At 34.2% G+C, this 27002-nt stretch overlaps 1 protein-coding gene across 1 annotated transcript in view; it reads left to right on the forward strand.

Moving 5' to 3' along the window:
* The window catches only part of HTR2C (5-hydroxytryptamine receptor 2C), a 307873-nt gene that overhangs the window by 133880 nt on the left and 146991 nt on the right, over positions 1-27002 (forward strand). The window contains exons 3-4 of the mRNA XM_001488512.4: positions 5358-5471; positions 10584-10897. Of these exons, the coding sequence (XP_001488562.1) occupies positions 5437-5471; positions 10584-10897 (349 nt within the window). The 5' untranslated portion in view covers positions 5358-5436. The remainder of the gene's footprint in view (positions 1-5357; positions 5472-10583; positions 10898-27002) is intronic.

A 27002-nucleotide genomic window follows, 5' to 3' on the forward strand; every position in this document is an offset into this window, starting at 1 on the left:
AAAGGAAAATTCCTACAACATTCATTAGTCCTAAGGATAGTTTTTGAATTAAAAGATTTCCCCCTAAAATGTAAATCTGTGCCACAGTAACATAATTTCCCAGGACTGTTCTGAACATTTATGACTAATTCACTTTTGATCTAGCCATCTGCCAAAAGCTCTGTGGCTATAGTACCCAGAGGGATGATTTTTGAATTATGAGTCCATAATTTCTGAACCGTGAAAACTGACAAAAATTAAACATCTACGTTTGTTATTAATTATTCAATTCTTAAAGGCTGTATTATAAAAAGTCAGACAAGAATGATCTCAGTTGACTGTATATTCAATAATTTTTAAAAACATTCAGCGTCAGATTTAGTCTCTTCAGTATGAGAGAAAGTAATCTGCTGCATCACCATGATGAGCTCATGGTATTTCCAGAAATTTAATATAAACTATGTTTTTTTATGGGTTAATCTATACCCCCCAATTTGTTAAAACACCAAGTAGAAATGCTGGCATTTTCTTCTTAGTCTCATCAATAATATGTTTGATCTGGTATTGGAAAGAAATAATAAAAAACAGAGGACATAAAATGTGATTGAAACATGACCAATCTCTCTTCAGTGTCAAAGAGTGGAAAAGGTAATGGTACAAATGAATTATAAATGGTTAGCTTTAGAAGATCCAAGAAAATGTCCAGGGTTTTCAACAAAGTTGTAGACTTCTATCCACTCCAAACTCAATTTGGACAAAGCCACAGCTCTTCCTTTATTCTTAGGATCTTTTGACTTCACACCTTAAATCTCTGCAAGTCTCTCCCTTTCCCTTCCCTTCAATTAGCCCATTGCTTTGCACCAAGCACTTGGCTAAGGACCATGGGAGTTACATGGGAAGTACATTTACATGACTCCTCCTCTCAAAAGGGTCTTTAGTACACATTTAGTACACATCTGCTTCTGCTGCATCAGACAAAACTTTTTAAACATTTTCCATTTCCTCAACAATCACCTTCTCTCATCTGGCCATTCCTCTTCTCTTCCCCTTCATCCAACTGCATTCTAGATCCTTTCTACACTACTTTATTGCAATGGTGCTAAATTTACTAGCAGTCTTCTTTAAGCAAATCACATAGTATGAACTCTGTTCCTTCTCAAAACACTCTCCCTTGACATTCTCCCTTTTGCCTATTCTCTCCATTTTATTTGCTGCCTTCTCTCCTTGTTTTTCCTTTCTCTAATTTAATGTCTACTCTTTACTGGCTTAACAGTTGATTCTTAAACTTAATCCCCAACTATGACTTTACTGGATTCCAAAATTTTGGGGGTTTTCCTTGTTGTTATTATTCATGTTTTTACTTTTACCTCCCAATAGAGAGCAAAGTAGATGCTCTTTCATAAGCTAAATTTAGTATGTGTAAAACTGAAATGATATGCAAAACTGATTTTCCCATCTCACCTTTGTAGTTTTCACAAATGAATTTAATATACAGTATTCCACAAGCAAAAAATAAAGGCCACATATATCCCACCATCTGGATGGCAAATTAGCATGGAAAACTAGATCCCTTAGAGAGAGCACAACACTGGTCTTCCAAGTGAATGAACCATCACATTCTTTTACAATGAATGCAGGAGGTGTAGCATGACTTAAATTCATACCCATGCAAAACCCTTAAAAAGCTACTAAGAATAAGTCAAAATAGGAGCTGTGATCTGAAGAAATCTTAGGTCCCATCATAGTCAATCTTAAGTTTAGACCTAAATAGGAATTAGCTATGAAATTGACAAATTCCCAAGTCTAGCCTGAGGTCATGTTGGAAGAGACAAAAGTAGCCTTTGCTCTTTTTAATTTGTGCCAGCCTTTCTTCCCCACAGAGTTTTTACTTTTTGTCATTATTTTCACTTCCATGATGATTATTGATAATGGCTTTTAAGTATTTCTGTGAGTGATACTGATTCTGATATTATGAAATTTATTTCTGAATATGCAGTGGAGATCTTATTTTGGTTCAATTGTTCTCAAGTGCTCACACTATGTTTTTGTGATATATGCTATATGACACATGACATTTGTTGATATATGAGCATAGATTTCATAGGCATCAATTAAACATAATGCTGAGGGTATGGCTTTTGCTTAATTAAAATTCCATATTAATTGAGGTTATTCTGCAGTTTTTGTATAAAATTATACTATAGAGAACTATATGAAAACTAATATTTGTCCCCCTTTTTGCCTTAGCAAATGTAGTTACTGTTATTGATGCCTGAAGATCTTACAGAGCTTTAGAAAGAGGATGAAAAGGTTTGTGATTTATGCTACAGAAAGAAATGAGATTGGTCTGAATGTGTATTTACTCATCTGGAACTTACTTCTGTGATTTAATCTGTGATTTTCTCTTCATGCTTGAGACAGCTAATTGATTTCAAGTTAATCAATCTTTTTCTGTACACACACACATGTATATACACACACATATAAACATGTATATATTTTTATAACATTATTACCTTGTTACATGATCAAACATAGTTTCTATGAGAATTAATAAATTCTTATAAAAAATTAATCATTCTGTCAGCTATCCCACAAGTGACTTTTTTCTTTATTTTATAAAACACAAATCTTCCCAAATTTGAATACTTAAATTTAAAGGTATTCTTTTTGTGTTCACACAAGCATGAGAATTCCATTATGAAAAATTGGTGGAGTTTGAGAAGTATGCAGATCAGAGCATTTAATTAGATTTGTTTTATTTTTTTGTTTGTCTAACTAATTTATCTTATCCAAGGATTTAAGAGGGTTTGCATCCCCTCCTCTTTTTGTAGAATTACTCACAGAACGTTCCTCATTGCGAAATACCATCATAGTGACCTGGCCCTTTGGGGAAATATGTAATGTGGCATTACTTACTTACATAACTTACATAATATATTCTTGTCTATCATATAATATCTCTAAATTTACCACCAATCCAGGGGCATTTTCTGTCAGGTATAGTCAACTTTCAAAGGATGTAAATATTAACAGCACAGAAAGATATTATTTTGCCTTCAAGGTATTTTAGTTAATAAATTGGAGATATATACACATAATATACTTTTGTGATTACTACATGCTCTTCTCAATCAATGAAATTGGAACTTAAAAAAGTAAATATTTGTTATTCAATTTTTCTGTTTATATTTCCCAGGAAAATTACAGGTAAAAAGGATGATGCAGTTGATTAATTTTTAAAGGAATATAATAATATTCTGAATAACAATAATGAGATTTTACCATGACTCAGAATATGGATAATATAATGTTTAATGAGATGATTATCATATCAAGCTATGGCAAACACAATTTCAATTGATTTGTTATAATCTATAGAAATGAAGAATATTTTACTATGAAACTTTTGAATTATTTTAATCTTTGGATACTTGAAAAATAAAAATTGAAAACAATTTTTATATTTCATTATTGGGAAAAAAGAAGAATTTTGATATTTATTGAGGGCTAAGAAGCAAAATAAAACTTTTTTGTCTCCCTTTACCATTTTTTCTCTCACTTATTTGCAGACCTCCCAGAAAAAGGGACTTATGTGTTGTCTGGCAGTATTTTATGGAATAGAAACGGTCTGGCTAATGTCACTCTCTCTCTCTCACAGACTATTTTGAGTTTCTAGATACTGGAGGCCATATTTTACGTATTACTGTAGTTAAGGGGATGATTTTCAGATAGATTTTTGTGCAGATAGCACTGATAGAAATCACAAGTGAGAGTTGAGGGATAAAAAAAGAGAATAAATTAAATTTGTAGCTTGAGTCTAGAATAATAGTTCTATTAAATGAGATGTGAAACCTGGGAAGGGGCAATTTGTTCTAGTAAAATTTTATTTCCAGATTTCTAAAAGAACCTAGAAAACACTAAAAAGGGTTATCGACAGATTTTTATTATATTCCTTAAAAATATTTACAAATTGGACAAAATGGATGCTCTTTCAATGTTATTCCTCTCTCACACACACACAAACACACACACTCAACTCAACTAAATTTTTCTCATTGACCACTCATTGCATGCACACTTAACAACGTGACGATCTTGGCCCTTGTAATAGCTTGTGACCCCAGAAAGTAATACAATTAGATGTTAGATGTTTGATGTGGGAAAAGAGTATAATCCAAATCCTAGAATAAAAGATAAAGAAAAGGCAAGATGGAGAACAGAGGTTTACCCATTCTATTACCAGTTAGAACCTCTAGGCAGAAAAACCAGAGGGTCTGTATATTAATCACTAGAATTCACACTGAATATTTCTTCAATGTCAATGTAAAGATTCATAGTGACCTGTTCTGCTCTGTAAAGATGTTTCCACAAGGAGCACAGCAGAGATTCTCAGCAAATTTGCGTTCTTTCTACTCTTGGCCAGTATTTTAGCATTCTGAACATAGTGAGTGCTAAGTGGTGAATAATCGGCTGTGTAAATATTTGGTGATGTTTTGCAATGCAACAAATAACTCCTTGAAAAATAGCCCACAAAAATTGAAGATATTCATTCTGAAATTCTTTGAAAAGTTTCTTAGAGAGTTTTCATGCTTCCTTCCTAGTACCTCTGAAGATGCATTGTCACCTCTCAATCAATAAAATAAACTAAGGACTTTTGTTTCAATTATCTAGTGCAACTGGCCTTTTGTTTGCAATTTTCAGCATTATTCCACTTGCTGTAACTGTAACATACTATCTATTGGATACTAACTAGTTGGTTCCTAGAGTGGTTGCTATATTTAATATAGTAAACTTGACCAACTCATTTATTTTGGTATAAATCTGTTGCTGCCCTCTGGAGAATATTGTTGGTTAATGCAAAAGTCTATGTAAATGCAAATTGCTTCACTTTGAAGAAAAAAACTGGAAATGTTATACAAAATATGTTCACTTTGTAAAAATGCTGAAAACTTGTTTTAGTTTTCCATATTGCTATAAGATGAAACATTTTTTACTTTACACACGCTACTTAATTATTAGATCACAAACTTTCCCCCAATGGTTAGCAAATTAAGAAATGTATATTCTTACTTGCTTCCTCAAAACACTGAATTGAAGCTACATGTACTCTAATAGAGGGAGATTTAGTAGAAGCCCTATATAAATAAAATGCATACAAGAAATTTTAGCAAAACTATGATGGTTGTATATTAGTAAATAAATGAAAAATCTATTCTGTCTTTTTTTTCATTTATATGATATAACATGCTTACCTGTTTGCTAAATTTAGTATTGATTCTTATCACTTAATAAGTATATTTGTTTATTTAATTTGTTGTTATGCAAGTTATTTGGACTTTTGACTAATTTTCTTTCTCTTTTTTTTCTTTCCCCAGAAAGGATGGCATTATGAATCCAATCTGTTAGTTTCCTCTTCTCAATTTTAAACTTTGGTTGCTTAAGACTGAAGCAATCATGGTGAACCTGAGGAAAGCGGTGCATTCGTTCCTGTAAGGATCTTATTACTTACTATTTTTGAAAAGATAACTTTTTTATGGTAGCTTGCTCAAAAATGTTAAAAGGCTATTATATGATCATTCAGCTATATTTGCTTCAATCTGTGCAAATGACTTGCATCCCAATAGACTAATATTGTGGGTGTTTCCTAATCAAAAAAAATAAACGGAAAAAAATCTGAATAATTTGAATGTCAATTAAACACAAAAGTTCATGTATTCAAACAAGTAATATGGTAACAATACCCTCAATTCAAAAATAATTCCATTGCTCGTGGTTGCTTTCTTCACAGTTAATACGTGAAAATGAGAAAGGTCCTTTCCTTTTCTTTCCTGCATGAACTAAACAGCCAAGGGAATAAAATATCTTTATAAGCCTCTGGTTTTATGAAATTTATTTGATGTTGCAAAAGAATGCGTCAGAAGTCAGGGCCTGGGGGTTAAGGGATGTAGTTGGACAGAGGAAAACTATGTCATGTTCGTGAGTCTTGATACAATGACTCAGTAGTTAAAGTCCACAGAATGTAATATAAAGGGGATAAGTAAAGAACTGGATTCAAGTACTGAGCAACTCTAAATGTGATCTAACCCAGGTACATCTTCTTTTTAACTTAATAAAATTTGGGGTTTGTTTCTTCCAAACCCACTTTTCGAGGAATGGGGGGGCATGGAAACAAAGATCCAGGGCTCTGTAAACTCTGATCAGTACAGTTGAGAAGCCTTGAATTGCCTCACTCCTCTATGATTCCTGTAACAGGACTCACCCAGGAAGAAGTTTACAGAGTAACGTAGATATAAAGTGCATCAACATTGGATCCTCTGCAATAGGCGCCACTGTAGCCCATCTTGGATGTCACTGTACACTGTAGTAATGAAAGTCTCAAAGATGCATTATTCCAAAAGAACTAGAGCAGACAGGAAAAGGAAAGGGTGAAGGACAATGATAAAAAAGGGAAAAAAAGAGTAAGGAACGGGAAAACGAAAGGACAAATGTTCTTACTCCATGCGCCTGTGCCAATTCAGCCTATAGCCATGGGTCTATGTACCAAATTGTAGGGCTACCTTAACAGGCACCAAATTATTCTGCTATGAAACTAAGGAAGTCATACAGAAGTTTTTACACTCTGTTAATAGAAACAAGGGACCATTCATCTTTTCTAATAATGTCCATTGTCATATGCCATGCAAAATCCCAGTAGATTTAAAATGTACTCAGACTTTTAAATGAAATTATCGTTTTTTATCTACCAAGAGTGTAAAATTATATTTTCATTAAAAATTTAGTAACAGTGAATAAATTATTTGCATTGTTCAGAGAGAAATTGTGATTTTGTGTACATATTTTATGAGATTTCTGTGGGCTTAATAACAATTAACAGAAGCTTTAGGAACAAGACCTAAATTGTTTTACTTTTGTAAAAGGACTGTACATAATTCACTGAGCAAACAAATATTAGAAATTAGGTTAAATTATAATATAGCCAATTCTTGATTACAAAACTATAGAAAACAGGATTAAACTGCAATAAAAATCATAATACTTTGCCCATAAGTAGTACTCAATAAGAATTTATTAATTTTAGTTGAATTGAAACCAGGAAACTGAAGTAAATACTCTTTCACGATCTTCCCCAGCATCATTAGTTTATTTATAATTCACAATAGATATATTTAGATTCTACAAACTTCCTCAGTAATTAGGTATTTGTCTCACAGACTCTTTAATAAAAAATAAAAATGTATCTGACCAGTTGAGGTAGGCAAGATGACCACTTGAAGTAGTTTTCTATCTCAAAGTTCTAAGATACTCAAATTATAAAATTTATAATTGGACACAGTTTTTCATCTATTCTTTCCTTATATACAATTTTATCCTGGAGTTCTCTATCATTCTTTGAGAAATATGAAAGGGTTTAGATGTTTTCATAATTTACTTAGAAAATTTGAAGTTGGACTGCATATTTTGCTAGGACTTTATTTTCTAGGCTTAAGGCTAAATATATTTGCGGTTCTCTTACTGACAGTTGAAGATGCAGTATTTTATTGTGAGCGTAAAGTCCTGTGAGACTACTTGAGATGATCGTCAGCTAATTTAAACCATAATTTTTTTTTAATGCCAGAAAGACAAGGTGTTCATCAGCTAGATCAGAAAAGACCTCAAATTTAAAATTACTATCGGAGCACAGTTCTGCATAAATAGGTATCTTCCGAAAATAAAATCAGGACTTAAATTCTTGAAAAATTTTGAAATACATGAGTTGAGGGGTAGACATCCTAAAATACTTTTGTTTAACTTTGAAGGCAGAAAGAGGGTAAGCTCCAACATTTATTGAGGGCCTATTATGACAAAGTACTCTTCTCAGGATTTTACATAGATCATTTAGTTTTCACAACAATCATGTGACAGAGATCATCCTTGTTGAACAGATGAGGAAATTGATGTTTTAAGAGGTTAAGTGACTGGTCAAAAAAAAATCATTAAGATCACGTAGCTAGGACATTGGCCACATGCCAAATGCAACAAATACAGTGACAGAATAACCAAAGCTGAGAGTAAATAACTTGCTTCTATTTATTTGGCTCTTTCTTTCAACAATTTCTTCTCACGTTAATCACAGACTAATTATGATATAGAGTTTTTGAATCATGTAGTGTTTTCACTTTTTTTCTTTAGTGAGGAAGATTGGCCCTGAGCTAACATCAGTGCCCATCTTCGTCTATTTTGTACATGGGATGCCAGCAAAGCATGGCTCAATGAGCAGTGTGCAGGTCCACACCTGGGATCCAAACCCATGAACCCTGGGCCACTGAAGCAGAGCACACAAACTTAATCACCATGCCACCAGGCCAGCCCCTAGCTTATTTATTTATGTTCCAAGAAAATAACACGGCCAGCATTTGAAGGAATTTACCAATTGCTTCTCATTATTTGATAAAAATTACTATGTATGCCTCTCCCCTCCATGTTGCTTAGGACATCAAGTAACTTTGACTAATGAGAAGTAATTTTAAGCTAAATGTCTGAACTATTAGTTTTCTATTCCTTGTAGAATGAGAAAGTCAAAATATTTTTATGATTTCTTCATTATCTTAAAATACATAGAGGGGCCGGCCCAGTGGCGCAGCAGTTAAGTTCGTGTGCTCCACTTCAGCAGTCCAGGATTCGCAAGTTCCAATCCTGGGCATGGACCTATGTACTGCTTATGAAGCCATGCTGTGGCAGGCATCCCACATATAAAATAGAGGAAGATGGACGTGGATGTTAGCTTAGGGCCAGTCTTCCTCAGCAAAAAGAGGAGGACTGGCAGCAGATGTGAGCTCAGGGCTAATCTTCCTAAAAAGAAAAAAAATTCGTAGAAGTATATTAACAAGATATTAAGAGAAATAATTATTAAATATGCTAAAAATTATTACAATATTTTTACTTAAGTTTAAATAATGCCAATAATTTTTCAGGCTGTTTCACTCAGTTCAGAAAGGATGGTGTGTGTGCATGTGTGTGCGTATAAAATATTATAGATATGATATGATTATGATAATCATAATCATCTAGCTTTACTACTGCAAGTTTCTCTGATGATTGATAGTAAGTGATGAATCAATCCAATCACGCATATATTTTCCCTGTATGGAGATAATATTTTTAGTTCAAAGAACAAGTGAGTGAGATAATGAAACGAAGGCATTTGCATGGAAAACTCATAGACTCTGGTTGTTGTATTGTCATGTGTTCCATCTCCCCAATTCCTGAAAGAATCTGACTTCAACTGGCTAGCGTTGAAAATTGTTTAGCACATATTGTACCAGTAGAGGAAATTTTTTCCTCTATAAATAATGTCAGATTTTACAACCACTACGTATAGTATAGTTGATGCTTAATACTCGTTAAATATTACTGAACATAGAATACACATAAGACAGTCTTTTACAGATAATTCTTGCTTTTAAGTAGGAAATATTGAATATACTTGTCTGTCTTGTCTATTTTATTAAGGAAAATGTTAGTTTTATTAGACACTTTAGGAGCTTACACTTGGAGAGGACACAATGTACGTAACCTGATTAAATCTCATATCACCATCAGGGGAAATTAATTTGAAACTTGCAAAACATAACCATGTCCAGTTCTCTTGCATTAGCCTGCCACTTGGCCTGAAATTCCTACTAGTAAAATCTACCAAAATACCATCATGAGAAATGTATGCTTTAAATGACTTAGATTTCGTTTCCAGCATACGAAAGCAGCAAACCCATATGAATTAATCACCACAAATCACTTTCTAGCCTAGAACAAGGCCCAGAAAACATAGGACAGAAATGGGGAGAGTGTCAGGTAGAAGGGAAATTTATAGCACAGATAAAAACTATGTACCAGCATAAAGTCATTCTGCAGCTCTGAGAAGGTAAGACGAGTTCTAAAAAGAATGAATATGTACTGTTGCCAAAACCCACTGTGCCTCATCCAAAATCTTGCTTGAAGTTTGTCCGATGGCAATTTATTCCTTCTTAGCTTTGGATTAAAAGAAGGCAACTTCAATTTTCTTGTCAAGGTACTGCACATTTAAAAGAAAATCTCTTCTCATTCTGTTGTAGGTTGTCTCAGAGGATATCTAGAAGAAATTAATGTTTTAAAAATATAAAGAATAGACCATTACAGCAATTCAAACAATACTGTGGTTTCAGATTATTGTACAGAGTAAAAGTTTGAAACACAGGCTTTGAAATCAGTGGCACCTGAGTGTGGACCCTACCCCAGCCACTAACTGTCTGTATTGCCTTGAGAAAGTTACTTAACCTCTCTGAACCTCAGTCTCTTCATTTACGTAATAGATATAAACCAGTACTAACCTCATGAGGTTGTTATATGAGATCAAATGAGATTATACATATATATATTTCAGTAAGCTAAGTGCCTGACTCATCATAAGCACTCAGTCAAAGTTAGTATTCCTCGGATAGAAAGAAGTACAGAGGTTTAATTAAGAGAATAGAAGTGATGGAGATGAGGACAATGATTGTTAAGAGAAAAGCAATTGTTTTGTATGAGTAATTTGTTAGGTATAATCAATATGATATGTACCTGATTATTTTTTTCTTAATTTTCAGTGTGCACCTAATTGGCCTATTGGTTTGGCAATGCGATATTTCTGTGAGCCCAGTTGCAGCTATAGTAACTGACATTTTCAATACCTCCGATGGTGGACGCTTCAAATTCCCAGACGGGGTACAAAACTGGCCAGCACTTTCAATCGTCATAATAATCATCCTGACAATAGGTGGCAACATTCTCGTTATCATGGCAGTAAGCTTGGAAAAGAAACTGCACAATGCCACCAATTACTTCTTAATGTCCCTAGCCATTGCTGATATGCTGGTGGGACTACTCGTCATGCCACTGTCTCTGCTTGCAATCCTTTATGGTAAGTACAATTTTATTAATTTTTCAATCTCAGATTATGTCATAAATTTGTGTCAGGTATCAGAGTAAACACTCACAAAGTTAATTATTTTACTTGTATCATTTTGGAAATGAAAAAAGCAAATTGTGTGACAGAAGAAATTGTGTGCATGTATCATATTTACTAAATACATCGGTAGCAGAGGCTTAAAAAGCAAAACAGACACTTTATAATAAGATCTTACATAGATACATTATGGCTCAGTGTCATTTGTAAACAATGACAGTCGTCTTACAATGTACAGAATGGGACAGTGACAGAAACATGCTCCCGCTCCTATATTCTGGGCAGTACACATACCTAGTACCATCTCTTATACAAAGAAGGAAAAAGTGGCTTATCATCTTTAGTAAATATACTTTCAGTTATTTTTTTAAATATTGGCAAACTAAGTGTCTGGTGCATAATAAGCACTCAAGAACAGCTATTCCTCTTCGTGGAGTCTACAATTCATGGTTCTAGGAGGAGACGGGCGATAACAAATTAATGACTAACTATACAAGTGAAAGGTCACGTTATCACAATAAAAATTCAAGCATTGAAAGTTTTCATATGTTGATTTTCGAGAGGTTTTTTGTTTTTCTTTTTATTTTTCTGCCATGTCTTTGTCCTATTCATTTTAACCTAAGTTTTGTTTCTAGCTAATATTTATAATTAACAATCAAAATCACTTATACAAAGTATCTTTACTAGGGAGTTGGAGAACCCAGTTTGAATTAAATTGCTGATATGCTCATCTCACAAAGGAGTGGAATAGACACTCCATTACCTGGGGTGTAAAATGGAATTAGGCCAGAAGGAATAACACTGAAAATGTATCTAGTTCTCAAATCCTAACAGAAGATCACCGCATCTAGAAAATAATCTCTCATGGAATTTGAAAATCATTTATCTTGGTCTAAACACACAGTGGTAATAGATTATCTTAATAGGCATTTTATAAAATTCAGAAAAATGCTTTTCTTATGTTTACTGAGATTCAATGATGCATTAACCTCAAAGCATAAGTATTTTACCTGCTCAGTGAGTACTTTCCCGCTCTCCAGCTCCATCATTATGCAAGAAAAGCTTACTGGAATGAATGTACTTTAGAAGGTGTACTTTGTCTTCTGGTATGTTTCATTTTGCCAGTTTCTCTCTTAAAAAATATATGGATGGTCAAATAATTGCATCAGCCTAAAACCAAATCTCCTAACGCGTCCATCCTCCCTCAACAATACAGAACAACAAGAACAAATAAAACTGCGCTATACCACCACCAAATTTGGAGAATATCTAAACTCCAAATTATCTGTAAATAGAAAAATAAACAGGATATCGGAGTGGGCTACCTATCAGGCCCCCATCACATGCTCTTGTGTAGAAGAAGGACAGTCCAGGAAAAACTGCGTGAACGGGAGAAGAGGAAAGCTGGCAGGAAGCCTAAGATTGATCTAAAATCATCACAGAAAAGAGAGTCTACCCCAAGTCTAAAAATTCTGAAAACTTTCCCTGGAAGCTCAGGCTTTGGGGAAGTGACTTAGAAGGGTGCATAGGACACAAGAAAGCAGTCTTGGAAAAGGAACTCTTTGGAGGTAGAAAAGGGTAGGAAAAGGAAGGTAGAGGTGACTTTTGGAAAAAATGCACAACAAAGGGAAAAAGAAGCAAAAGGGGAAAATTTACCACTTTATAAAAAAAAATGTTAACATGTAAAGACCCATCAACCCTCCCCCCTACTGCCCCTCACCATAGCCCAAAAGCCCTCCAGTAAAGAAACTATATTTTTTTCCATGAAGAGAAGAAGATAGTCTTGAGATTGAAATCTGGGAAACCATCCACAAACTTCCAGCCATGTTCATATAAATTCAAAAATGCAACCAATCTTATCTATACCAAGTTACTGTAAGAAGAAAGAAGAACATGAGAATCAAAAAAGGCATTTGATGGGGCCGGCCCCATGGCCAAGTGGTCAAAGTTCCACACACTCTGCTTTGGTAGCCCAGGTCCATGGGTTTGGATCCTGGGCATGGACCTACTCCTCTTGTCAGCCATACTGTGGAAGCATCCCATGTACAAAGTAGAGGAAGATTGGCATGAATGTTAGCTCAGTGCTAATCTTCTTCAAGTGAAAAAAAAAGAGGAAGACTGGCAACAGATGTTAGTTTGGTGAGGTAAGTCTTCCTCACCAAAAAAAAAAAAAAAGGCATTTAATGAAAATTCCCACTAATAAAGAATGATCAAGAAAAAGAAAACTATAACAAAACACTTCAAACAAAATTAAATTTCCCCAAACAAGTATTTGAAGGTATGAAAAAAATACCATGAAGTAGAAATATAAAAACTAAGAAAAGAAATGGACAAAAAAATTGGTCAAAATAAAGCAAAAGTTGACTGAACCCAGGACAATAAAATAGAAGAAAAAGGCAAAACCATGTCAGAAATGAACATTAAATTAAAAGTGTCTAAAGAACAGATTTATATGAAAACTTAATGAGGAGCATTGAAGAAAAACAGGGAAACAAAGAGAAAGAAGGCAAGATAAAGAAAGAAGTAAAAGGGGTCAGAAAGAAAATGTTTGAGATGGAACACCAGCAAAAATGATCTAACGTGGGTACAGTCATGCAACGCATAACATTTCGGTCAAGGACAGACCGCACATACAACAGTGGTCTCATAAGATTATAATCAAGGTCAAAAATTTCTGTCACGTGGTGATGTCATAGCCATCATAAAGTTGAAGCACAATGCATTACTTACATGTTTGTGGTGATCCTGGTGTAAACAAACCCATTGTGCTGCCTGTTGTATACAAGTATAGCACATACAATTATGTACAGTACATAATACTTGATAATGGAAATAAATGACTATGTTACTGGCTTATGTATTTACTATGCTACAATTTTTATCATTATTTTAGAGTGTACTCTTCCTACTTATAAAAAAAGTTTACTGTAAAACAATATGCAGCAGCCTCATACGTCTAGTGTCTACTGCATCTCTTGATTACATCATTTTCTCTTGTGCTTGATTCAATCTCGTTGTTTTGTTTATCATGGCCCCTAAGCATACAAAACTGCCAGTAAAAGGCCATGTCGAGTGATTAATCAGGAAATGAAATTAAAAGTGATTAAGGACCATGAAGGTGGAAAATCAATGGTAGTTATTGCTTGCCAGTCAGACATGTCTCATTCCACCATAGCTGTGATCTTGAAGAACAGGAACAAAGTAGCAGAAGCCATTAAAGGATCTGCTTCATTGAAGACAATGAGACTAACAAAAATTTGAGAAGGGTCTATATCAGACATGGAGAAACTTTTAATGACCTGGATTGAAGACCAGGCACAGAAGCATGTCCCTCTCAGCAACATGATGATCACAGTTAGAGCAAAATGTTTGTTTGTGATGTTGAAAGAAAAGGTTGAAGATGACTACGATGCTGAAATTTACTGCTAGCGCGAGTGGTTTAAATGATTCAGGAATCATTATTCATTACATAATGTGAAAGTGAGTGGTGAGTCTGTGAGTGCTGATGTGAAGGCAGCTGAAGAATTTTTGGAAACTCTAGATAAACTGATTGGAGGAAAATTGCATGCCAGAGCAAAAATTCAATATGAATGAAACGCCTCTATTCTGTAAATGGCTGCCTGAAAGGACTTTCATCCATAAGGAAGCCAAATCAACGCCAAATTTCATGGTTTTTAAGAACAGGGTAACAGTCTTGCTTGGGGGCAATGTTGCAGGCTACAAATTGAAGCCCTTTGTGATCTGGCACAGCGAGAACCTCAGGGCCTTCAAGCATATCGATAAGCACACACTGTTAGTATACTACAGGAGCAATAAGAAGTCCTGTATGACCCCAATCCTCTTCCTAGATGCCCTCCTGAATTGCTATGCCAGCAAAATGGAGAAGTACTATGTGGAGAGTAACATACCTTTCAAGATTTTGCTTATTGTTGGTAAAGCTCCCAGATATCCTCCTTTTATTGGTGATCTTCAACCCAATATCAAAGTGGTATTACTCCCTCCAAACACCCCCTCTGTGATGCAATGTATCAAGGAGTTATATAATCATTTAAGGCCTACTACCTGAGGAGGACCTTTGCCCAGGCTGTTGCTGCAACTGAGGATGACACTGAGAAGACATCAATGGAATTCTGGACAGATTACATCTATGACAACAACAAAAACCATGCTTGGGCTTGGGGTGATGTCACCAGGGAGCATATGAGAGGCATCTGGAAGAAGACACCCAAGAGGTTTGTCCATGACTTCAGAGGATTTTCCAAGGATGAGAAAGTTGCAAAAATCAACAAGGCTGTGGTTGAGATGGCAGACAACTTTACCCTGGGTGTGGGTGAGGAAGACATTGAGGAACTCCTAGAGGTGGTTCTTGAGGAAATGACCATTGCGTTGTTGGAACCAGAATAGGAACACATAGCTGAAGAAGAGGCTAGAAAAAGGGAAACCTCAGGAGAAGAAAAAGAATCTGCAGGAAAATTCACAGTGAAGGGTTTAGCAGAAGCTTTTTCAGACCTCAAAAAGCTCCTTAAAAAGCTTGCAAACATGGTCCCCAACACTGAAAGGTTTTCATTAATAGAGAGAAGTGTTCGTTGTGCCTTATCTGCTTACGAGCAAATCTATGATGAGAAAGACAAACAAACCAAGCAAATCACCATAGACTTACTTCTGAAAAGAGTGACACCTCCTCAAGAAGAGCCTCAGGCAGGTCCTTCAGGAGGTGTTCCAGAAGAAGGCATTGTTATCACAGGAGATGGCAGCTCCATGCATGCTATTGCCCCCGCAGACCTTCCAGTGGGACAAGATGTGGAGGTGGAAGACAGTGACACTGGTGATGCTGACCCTGTGTAGGCCTAGGCTAATGTGTGTGTTTTTGTCTTCGTTTTTAAAAAAAGTTTAAAAAGTAAAAACAAATTAAAAATTTGAGAAATAGAAAAGAACTTATAGAATAAGGATATAAAGAGAATATTTTTGTACAGCTGTACAATATGTTTATGTTTTAAGCTAAATGTTATTGCAAAAGAGTCAAAAAGTTAAAAATTTTTCAAAGTAATAAAGTAAAAAAGTTATAGTAAGCGAAAGTTAATTTATTATTGAAGAAATAAAAATATTGTTTAATAAATTATTATTTATTAATTATTAAATAAATTAGCACAGCCTAAGTGGAGTGTTTATAAAACCTACAGCAGTGTACAGTAATGTCCTAGGCCTTCACATTCACTCACCACGCACTCAGCCAGAGCAACTTCCAGTCCTGCAAGCTCCATTCATGGTAAATGCCCTATACAGGTGTGCCATTTTTGTCTTTTATACCATACTTTTACTGTACCTTTTCTATGTTTAGATACAGAAATACTTACCATTGTGTTACAGTTGCCTACAGTATTCAGTATAGTAACATGCAGTATAGGCTTGCAGCCTAGGAGCAATAGGCTGTGTCATATAGCTTAGGTGCATAGTAGGCTATACCATCTAGGTTCTGTAAGTCCCATCTGATGTTTATACAATGACAAAATCGCCTAACTATGCATTTCTCAGAACATATCCCCATCGTTAAGCAACACATGACTGTATAATGAGAATCTTTGAAAGGAAAGAAATTATTGAACAGAATTAATATTTAATACTATAATCCAGGAAAATTCTCCAGAAATAAAAGTTTCTGAATCTACATATTGATAGGGCCAACTTAATACCAGAAATTTGACCTGGAACAATTAACTTTAAGATATACCTGAGACATTAGATTTTAAGTATAAAGAAAAAATCCTCAGGGATTCTAGGCAAAAGTAAGAAATAATTTATAAGAGCAAGAGAATTAGACTGGCTTATTTAACAAATTAAAAATTAACAAAATTTAACAGTTAACAAAAATAACAAAGCTAAGCCACTGTGAAGCAATATTTTTTTAAAAGTCAGCCATTTGTAGGGCATTCTTCAAAGGCAAATCTATAAAGACAGAAGACATATCATTAGTTTCCAAGGGCTGAATGTAGGAGGATGACTTCAAAGAAGCATTTACTTTGGTATTGTGGAACTATTCTACATCTTGATTGTAGTGGTGGTTATATAAAATATATATTTTTCAAAATTTGAAAAGCTATAAATTCCAGTCTGCAGTTTTAGAAGGCTGAATTTTACTATATGTAAATTATACTTTAAATTAAAAACAGAAAAATATACTCAAATAAAGTTTGAAACAAGGATTTTACATCCAGACAAGTTGGCCATCAAGGCTATTAAAAGTTTAATTTTTTTTAAACGCAGAGAGTTCTAAACCCACAAGCCATTCTTAAGAAATTGAATAGTGGGTGTGATTCATCCAACCAAGGGATGATTAGGAAAATTTCGCCAAAAAAACTGATGGTGAGCATTTAATATATTTAATTTTAGAGCTCAGATAAAAATAAAGGTGATATAAGGGCAAAAGAATACTGTTATATCTTATATGATATATATTATTTGTTATATACTTTAACATATTAGAAATAATGCAACTAAAACTGAGAAAAGAAGAGAAAGAGAAAGAAGAAGAAAGTAGAATAATTTCATTGATTTTTACATAAACAAAGGGTGAGAATTAAATGATACCAAAAAATATTCTGGTAAACAAGAAAGTAATAGATTTAATAAGAAAAAAGGGGTCTAAGGCCATTAAACAGACGTAAATAAAAGATGATACAAATATGATATAAAGTTAACCACTAGGACAAAAACAAACCTTCCTAAAACCAAAATAAATTTAATTAATAGAAGAGGAAGAGAAGAATCAACTGGAGGAAGAATTACAACAAAATAAAACATAATGCTTTCAACAATATACCATGATATGTGACAAAGTTGAAAACAAACATATCAGTAATAGCAATAAACTTGAATGGACCTAATTCACTATTAAAAATAAAATATTTTCAATTTACCAGCTATGTTCTATATATAAGAAGAACACTTAAAACCCAGTGATTCATAATTGCCAAAAATAAAGGGATGGGCAAAGGTGTATCAAGCAAATGGAAACAATAAGAAAACAGAAATTGTAATCTTTATATCTGATGGAGTAAATTTCAAGTGAAAAAAGAAGAGTGAAAAAGAGAGATTTTTTTTTCCCATAACAGGAAAAGGATGCTTATTTATAACAACAGCCACAATTAACAACAAAGGTATAACAGTAAAGAATATTCATGCCCCCAATACCATAGCAATGCTGTTTACAAAGCAAAAACTAAAGAACATGGAAGGATACATTCATGGATACATTCTACCAATGAGAGATTTTTAACACATCACACTCAGTACAAGAAAGATTAGGCAAAAAACAAAGAAGGATATAGATCTTAATGGATATATGTTGAAATTTATACCCTTATCATAGTGAGTGTACCTTTTTCACAAGTGTACATGGAACACTCACAAAAATTAATCATATATTAGGCCACAAAGAAAATATTAGAAAAGTAGAAATATTACAAAAAGTACTTTCTGGTGAGATGCAATAATACTAGAAATTATTAACAACAAAAGTTCAAAAACCATCTCATCTTGAAGTTATAACAAATTTTAAACAACTCTTGGTCAAAAAGAGAAATGCAAATTGAAATTACAGATTTTTTTAGAACTATAGTAGCATAAACACTGCATATCAAAATCTATAGAATATACTTAAAGCAATGATCAGAGGAAAATTCTTAGCTCTAATCACATTTATCTGTAAAAATAAAAGTATCAAAATTAATTCAATTCCCAGCAAGCAATGTTAGAAAGAACTACAAGGTAAATCAAAAGAAATCACAAAGAAGAAAAAAACTAGGGATAAAAGCAGAAGTTGATTAGATAGAGAATAGAAAAACAATACATGTAATTAATAAATCAAAATCCTGGTTTTAAAAAAAAACAATTTTTTTTGAAGATTGGCACCTGAGCTAACATCCGTTGCCAAGTTTCCCTTTTTTTTTTTCCTTCTTCTCCTCAAGGTCCCCGAGTACATAGTTGTATATTCCAGTTGTAGGTCCTTCTGGTTGTGCTATGTGGGATGCCTCCTCAGCATGGCTTGATGAGCGGTGCCATGTCTGCACCCAGGATCCGAACCACTGAAACCCTAGGCTGCCAAAGCAGAGCATGTGAACTTAAGCACTCAGCCATGGGGCTGGCCCCCAAAACCAACTTTTAAATGAAATAAAAAATCACTAGCTAACTTAAGGAAAAAAGAAGAAAGCATAAAAATGCAAAATAGGATGTGACAAGAAAAACAACTGCTGAAGCAAAATAAATGTTTTAAATCATGAGATTACTTTTTGGATTTACATGTAAATCAATTGAGAACATAGAAAATAGGGAATTTTCTAGAGAAAACCAGGTTAACAAAATTGACCCCACAAGATGTAGAGAGAAACATACCAATTTCGGTAGAAGAAATAAAGTTATCAAGGAGCTATTATACAAAAAAACACCAGCTATTGCACACATAAAAAGATCCAGATAGTTTCACTGGGGGAATTCTATAAAATCTTCAAAGACCGGATAGTCATAATGCTCCATAAATAGTTCAGAGCATTGAAAATAAAGGAAAACTTCCTAATTCTTATATGAAGCAAGCATAGCTTTAACACATAAACCAGATAAAGAGAGTACAAAGAAAGAAAATTATAGACCAACATGACTTATGACTATCAATACAACAATACAGTCAAGCATAACATAACGTTTCAGTCAATGATGGACCTCATATATGACGGCGGTCCCATAAGATTCGTACCACATAGCCTCGGTGTGTAGGAAGGTATATCATCTAAGTTTGAGTAAGTACACTCTATGATGTTCACACAATGATGAAATCACCTAATGATGCATTTCTGAGAACGTATCTCCATCATTAAGCGACATGTGACTGTACTATATAAAATATCAACAAATAGAATCCAATGCCACATTAAAACATATTACACCATGACCAACTGGGATTAATTCCAGTAACACTATATTGGCTCAATATTAAAGAATCTCTTAATAAAATATATTAATATACATGAACATTATTACTAATTAAAGCTAAAAATAATTAATATCAATTTGATACAATAGTACTATTAACACAGTGTTATGTTTATAACATCAACATATTATTTTAAAAGTATGTGATTTATCTCTAAAGATATTGAGTGAAAAAGCTTTTGTCAAGCTCACAGTTCTTTCCATAAAAATTGTTCAAGAAAATAGAAATGGATAGTACTTCCTTAATATAAGAAAATATGAATAACATAGTTGTACAACCTGCATTGTACTTAATGGAAAAACACTTAAGGCACTTGTTCTGAGATTAGGAAAAAGATGAGTAAGCCTCGCACTTCCACTTATATTCAACATTTTAATGAAGATGGACAATGCAGTTAGATAGGAGAACTTAGAGTTGTAAAGACTGAAAAAGAAAAAGTAAAATTATCTCTTTTTCCAGCATATCTCAAAAACTCTAAACAAATAAGGATAAAACTACTAAAAAAATAAGATATTTAGTAAGATAGCAAAATAAACATTCATATGCAAAAATCAGTAGCATTAATATAAACAAATAACCAATTGCAAAAACCCCCATCTAAAATAGCAAGAAAAAGATAATATACTGAAGAATAAATGTGCACAGCCCTTACGAGGAAAACTTTAAAACATCCCTAAATGACATAAAAATGGACTGGAACAAATGAAAAGATACCTCATTTTCTTTGATAAAACAGCTCAACAACATGAAGGTATCTGTTCTTCCTAAGCTAATTTATTAATTAACTCAATCTCAATAAAAATGAGAATGAACTCTTTAAAAATTTTTTAAATTTCATTTTATTGTCATAAGAACTTAACATGAGATCTACACTCTTAACAAGTTTTTAAGTGTATAATACATTGTTATTATTTACTTTAGGTGCAATGTTGCATAGCAAATATCTAGAGCTTATTCATTTTGCTTAACTGAAACTTTACACTCATTGATAAATAACTCATCCCCTGGCAACCACCATTCCACTCTTTGATTCTACGAATTTGGTTATTTTAGATACTTCGTATAAGTGGGATCATGCAGTATTTGTCTTTCTGTGACTGGCCTATTGCACTTAGCGTATATGCCCAAGGTTTATCCATGTTGTCACATATTGCAGAATTTCATTCTTTTCTAAGGCTAAATAGTACTCCATTTTATATACTTATATACGTATATTTTCATATATGTATATTTATATATATCTATATAAATAATGTGACACTTATATGTATATTTATTTATATCCCACCTTTTCTTTTCCCATTCATCTGTCAAATGGACATTTAGGTTGTTTCCACATCTTCACTATTGCAAATAGTTCTGCAATAAACATAGGAGTGATAATATCTTTTCAAGATCCTGATTTCAATTCTTTTGTATAAATACCCCGAAGTGAGATTGTGTGATCATATGATAGTTCTATTTTTAATTTTTGAGGAACTTCCATACTATTTTCCATAGCAGCTGCACCATATTGTGTTTCCACCAACAGGGTGCAAAGGTCCTCTTTTCTCCACATCCTCACCAACACTTGTTATTTCTTGCCTTTGTAATAAAAGCCATCCATGACAGGTGTGAGGTGATGCCTCATTGTGATTTTGATCTGCATTTCTCTGATGATTGGTCATCAGAGATCACTTATGTTGAGCATCTTTTCATATGCTTATTGGCCATTTGTATATCATCTTTGGAGAAATGCCTACTCAAATGCTTTGCCCTCTTTTTTAATGTTTTTCAAATAACAGCTTTATTAAAATATGACTCACATACCATAAAATTTACCAGTTTTATAGTGTACAATTTCATGGTTTTTAGTATATTCACAAGTTTGTGAAACCATCACCACTATCTTATTTCAGAACATTTTTATCACTATGAAAAGAAATCCCGTACCCATTAGCAGTCACTTATTCCCCCTTGCCTAGCCTCTGGCAACCTCTAATCTACTTTCTGTCTCTGTGGATTTGTCTATTCTGGACATTGCTTATAAGTGGAATCATGCAATACATGGCCTTTTGTGTCTGGCTCCGTTCACTTAGCATAATGTTTTCAAGGTTCACCCATGTTGTAGTATATATTATACTTCATTCCTTTTTATTGCTGAATAATATTCCATTGCATGGATCGGCTACATTTTATTTGTCCATTCATCTATGATGGACATTTGGGTTGTTTCCACAGTTTGGCTATTATGAATAACGCTGCTATGAATATTCTTGTACAAGTTTTTGTGTGGACATATGATTTTTATTTCTCTCGAGTATCTATATAAGAGTGGGATTGCCGGGTCATAGGATAACTATATATTCAACATTTTGAGGAATCACCAAACAGTTCTGCAAAGTGGCTGCACCATTTTACAATCCTACTAACAACATAAGAGTTCCAGTTTACCCACATTCTCGCACATACTTGTTATTACCTGTCTTTTTAATTTTAGCCATCCTAGTGGGTGTGAAGCAGTATCTCATGGTGGTTTTGAATTTGCCTAATGACTAATGATATTGAGCATCTTTTCATATGCTTGTTGGCCATTTGTATATCTTCTTTGGAGAAATGTCTACTCAAATCTTTTGCTCATTTATAAATTGGATTATTTGTCTTTTTATTGTTGAGTTGTAAGAGATATTTTACATATTCTGATACAAGTCCCTTATCAGATATGTGATTTGCAAATATTTTCCCCCATTTTGTTGGTTGTCTTTTCGCCTTCTTGAAGCACATGTTTTTATGCTATGTCATTTGGTGCACATTTTGTCTTCTGGGATCTTGTCCCACTCAGCATTATAAAGAGATCTGCTTTGTTCCATGTAATTCTTTTTGAGTTGAATTGCACTGTGATCTTCAGGTCATGACCTTGTTTTTCTTTTGGTTTGCATGTGCCTGTGTATCTTTGCCCATTTTTAAAGTGGATATCATTGTTTTGGGGTGTCTCTTCTAAGTGTCTGGTCAGTGCTCAGTGAAGATCCATTTCCTTCCTCCTCTCTGTCCTCACAGAATACCCCTCCCCAGACCGGGCCCCCTGGAATAGCCACTATTGTCACAGGGCTGAGGTCCTTAGTTCAGCCCCACACAACAATATGCGACCTCTGTCGAGCCTCACCCACCCTTTCCCTTCCCTCTTCTTTCATTGGAAGCCATTGGTGGAGCAGGTCAGAGCCACTGAGCTGCTATTCTCCTCATGTCCACCAGGGGCCACCCTGCCCCTGCCTGAGTTCCCTCCAAGAACCTGTGCTTTAATGAATTTCCTCCCACCCAGTACTCCCATCTCTCCCAACACCACCTTTAGGCTTAAAGCCCCAGAGCAGCATTCCCAGTTACCCAAGGAGCTCATCTGTGCAGCCACTGCCACTAAAGCCATCCTGTGGGAAATTAGCCCAGTGCACCCTGGCGCTCCCATTCAATACCTCTGTGCCTCAGTTTCCTCACGTGTAGAATGTGACTAATTTCCCACATTGCTCAGAATTAATATATATAGTGTTTAGCATGGTGCCGGGTGCACAGTAGGCACCTAATGAAAGCAAGCCACTTTACCAAGACTTCAAAGTCCTATTGATATCTGTCTCCACAACCCTCCCTAAAGCTCTCCAGGCCGTAGGGAGATCTGTCTACCGTTCACCCATTTTTTAATTGAGTTACTGTTTTGTTTCTTTTTTTAACTTGAGTTGTAGGAGAAGTTCCATGTATATTTTGGAGATTAACCCTTATCAGATATATGGTTTGAAAATATCTTCTCCCATTCTGTAGATTGTCTTTTCGCTCTGTTGATGGTTTCCTTTGCTGTGTAGAAGCTTTTTAGTTTGATGTAGTCCCACCTGTTTATTTTGGCTTGCCTGTGCTTTTGGTGTCATAGCCATGAAATCATTGCCAAGACCAATATCATGAAAATTTTCCCCTGTGCTTTCTTCTAGGAGTTTTACAGTTTTAGGTGTTATGTTTAACCCTTTTTGGATGTTATCTCACAACAAGCTTTTTTATGGTGATAAATAAGGTAATATTAAAGTTCTTTTGGAAAATTAAACATGCAAGAATAGCTTGAAAAAAACTGAAAAAGATAAGCTACGAAAGGGAACTAGCCCTATGAGATATTGAAACATACAATAAAACCTTTATAATTAAAAGAGTGTATCATTGGACCATACGTAGAAAAACAAGCAGAATAGACTAGAAAATAGGAAACAGATTCAAGTACACATGAATATGCAATATATGGTAAAAGTGTCATTCCAAATCACTGGGAAATGGTGTTGTCCAACTGTATAGCCTTTTGGAAAAAGATAAAACTAGATTTTACCACATATCAAAAACAAAGATAAACTCTAAGTGGATCATAAATCTAATTTTTAAAAAATGAAACCATACAAGTACTGGAGGTAAAGAAAGGAGAATTTATCTATAACCTAGTTGTATGCAAAGGATTTTTAACTATGACTCAAAATTCAGATGTACTAAAATAAAAGATTGATATCTTTGGCACAATAATAATAATAATAATCATAATTACAATAATAAACGACAAAAGTACAAATAGCAAAGTTCAAAAACAAATTCATAGAAAATATTTGCAACGTTACATATATCACTGATAAAGGGCTAATATATAAAGAATTCTTTAAAACTGAGGTAATAAGATCCAACACTCAATAGAAAAAAAGAATGAGCTAAATATGTATGTAGGTAATTTGTGAATTTTTTATATACCATATATATTTAAAAACATTTGTGAATATTTGAATTATAAATAGATGGCAATGTTTAATTTCAATCATTATAAAAGAAATATAAAATAAATGACACTGTGATACTATCTTCTACCTATCAGACTGGCAAAATTTTAAAAACTTGACTTGGCATTGTCACAAGGCTTTGGAGACATAGGCATTCTCGTACATTAGTGGTGGGGATGCCAATTGGTACAACCATATAGAGGGGAATTTGGCAATACTAAACAAAACTACATATACATTTACATTTTAATCCAGCAAACCAGCCTCTAAAAATTTGTCCTGGATAATAAACCTCTGATAATACAAAGATATGTATGTATAAGGTTATTCACATGAACATTGCTTGTACTTGGAAAATATCTGAAACAACCTAAGTGCCCATACATAAGAGATTAATTGAATGTATTATAGAATATCCACATAATGGGGTACCAAGAAACTATTAAAAAGAATGAGGAAGTTCTGTATTAACTGACATGGAGTAATTTCCAATATATATTATTAAATGAAAAAAGCAAAATGCAACAGATGACATGGAGTATGCTATCATTATGTAAGAAAAAGGAGAAATACAAAAATATACACATATCTATTTTTCTAAAAAAGAAACAGAAAAAAATCAATGAGAACCTAATGAGATCGATTACCTGCAGGGGGAAGATGGGAACTAGAAAGAACGGTGTCGGGCAGGAGAATTACACTTCTCTGGATACACATTTTATTGAATTTCGACTTCAGAAACTGTGTTGTTTTAGATATATAAAAAAATAGAATAAACAAATATTGGAAGAAAACTCTGAAATGGATTATGGACAGAGTCAAATGAGCTTAACTCTACTTGAAATTAATAACATAACCACACTGAGTAGAGAGTACAAAAAATCCTAACCCATATAACTTTAAAGCACAATCTTTGTACTGTATACATGATCTAAAGATAAATAAAAATGTAAATAAATGAATTTTAGGTATTAGGTTTGATTTTATCATAGATACACAATGGTAATTCTGAAACTACTTCCTATGTGTTCTGGGATGCTATAAGTATATAAGTATACGAAAGATAATAGAAACCAAGTTTCTCACTGTTGCATAAGGGAGATGAAAACTTGGAAAGGGAGAAGCAAATAATGAATCCTGTGATGCTTGATTAATATTCATGATATCAGTATGAATGCATGGAAATGATAATATAGATAATAATAGATCAATATAGAAACCAATATTCATATGTATATGTATATGTATGCATATACTTAGAATTATTTTCTATCTCTGTCTATTATGAGGGCTTAAAATCAATGTCACATGAGTAGCAGTAAGCACAAATAGCGACAAGGACTCCACAGAGAAATGGTTGACTCTATGCCTGGGACTTGGAACATCTTTTGATCTAGAAAGTAAGAAAGTACTCAAAGAGTGATGGGAATATATAAAAAAGACACAGAAGCTAGCTTAAAGGGGCCCCCTTACCAAAGCTGAAAACATTTGAGCATTAAAATTAATAACGATAGTTCTTTTTTTTTTAAAGATTGGCACCTGAACTAACAACTGTTGCCAATCTCCTCTCTTTTTTTTTTTCTGCTTTTTTTCCCCAAGTGCCCCCAGTACATAGTTGTATATTTTAGTTGTGAGTCCTTCTAGTTGTGGCATGTGGGACGCTGCCTCAACATGGCCTGACAAGTGGTGCCATGTCTGTGCCCAGGATCCGAACCAGCGAAACCCTGGGCTGCTGAAGCGGAGCGCATGAACTTAACCACTCGGTCACAGGGCTGGCCCCAGGGCTGGCCCCTAATGATAGTTCTGATGCCAACAAAAATGGAGTGAGCCCACTAAAGACTCTCTCTTTTACTGTATTCATGTAATAATTCTGGAAAAATTCAAAAGCAACTACCTGAGGACTCAGAAAATTAAACAAAAGCAGGCAGATTGGGAGGTAAATCAAAGCTTAGAAAAGTAACCATTATTTTCTTCCTCTTTTCTCCAGCGGCTTTGCCCCAAGGGCAAGTACCCAGTCACAGAGCTGTATGGGTGGTAGTACAGGAGGGGCTAAAACTCTTATAGAAACCCAGTCTTCCCAGCCAGAGTAACTGGCAAAAGGAGTCTCTGTGGTCTACCGAATGTAGTTGAAATATCTTTTTTTCCTACCTTTTTTGTCTTCTGGTTTTGTCCAGAGGGATTGCTGTAGTCAGACAACTGTGCTTTGGTTGACCAATGGACCTGAAAAATGGGCCTCTGTAGACCAGAGAGTATGGAAGGGAATCCCATGGATGAGAAAGCAGGTTAAAGATTTTCCTGATTCTATGTATGA

This window comes from Equus caballus, chromosome X, assembly GCF_041296265.1.
Source record: "Equus caballus isolate H_3958 breed thoroughbred chromosome X, TB-T2T, whole genome shotgun sequence".
Classification (NCBI taxonomy): Eukaryota; Metazoa; Chordata; class Mammalia; order Perissodactyla; family Equidae; genus Equus; species Equus caballus.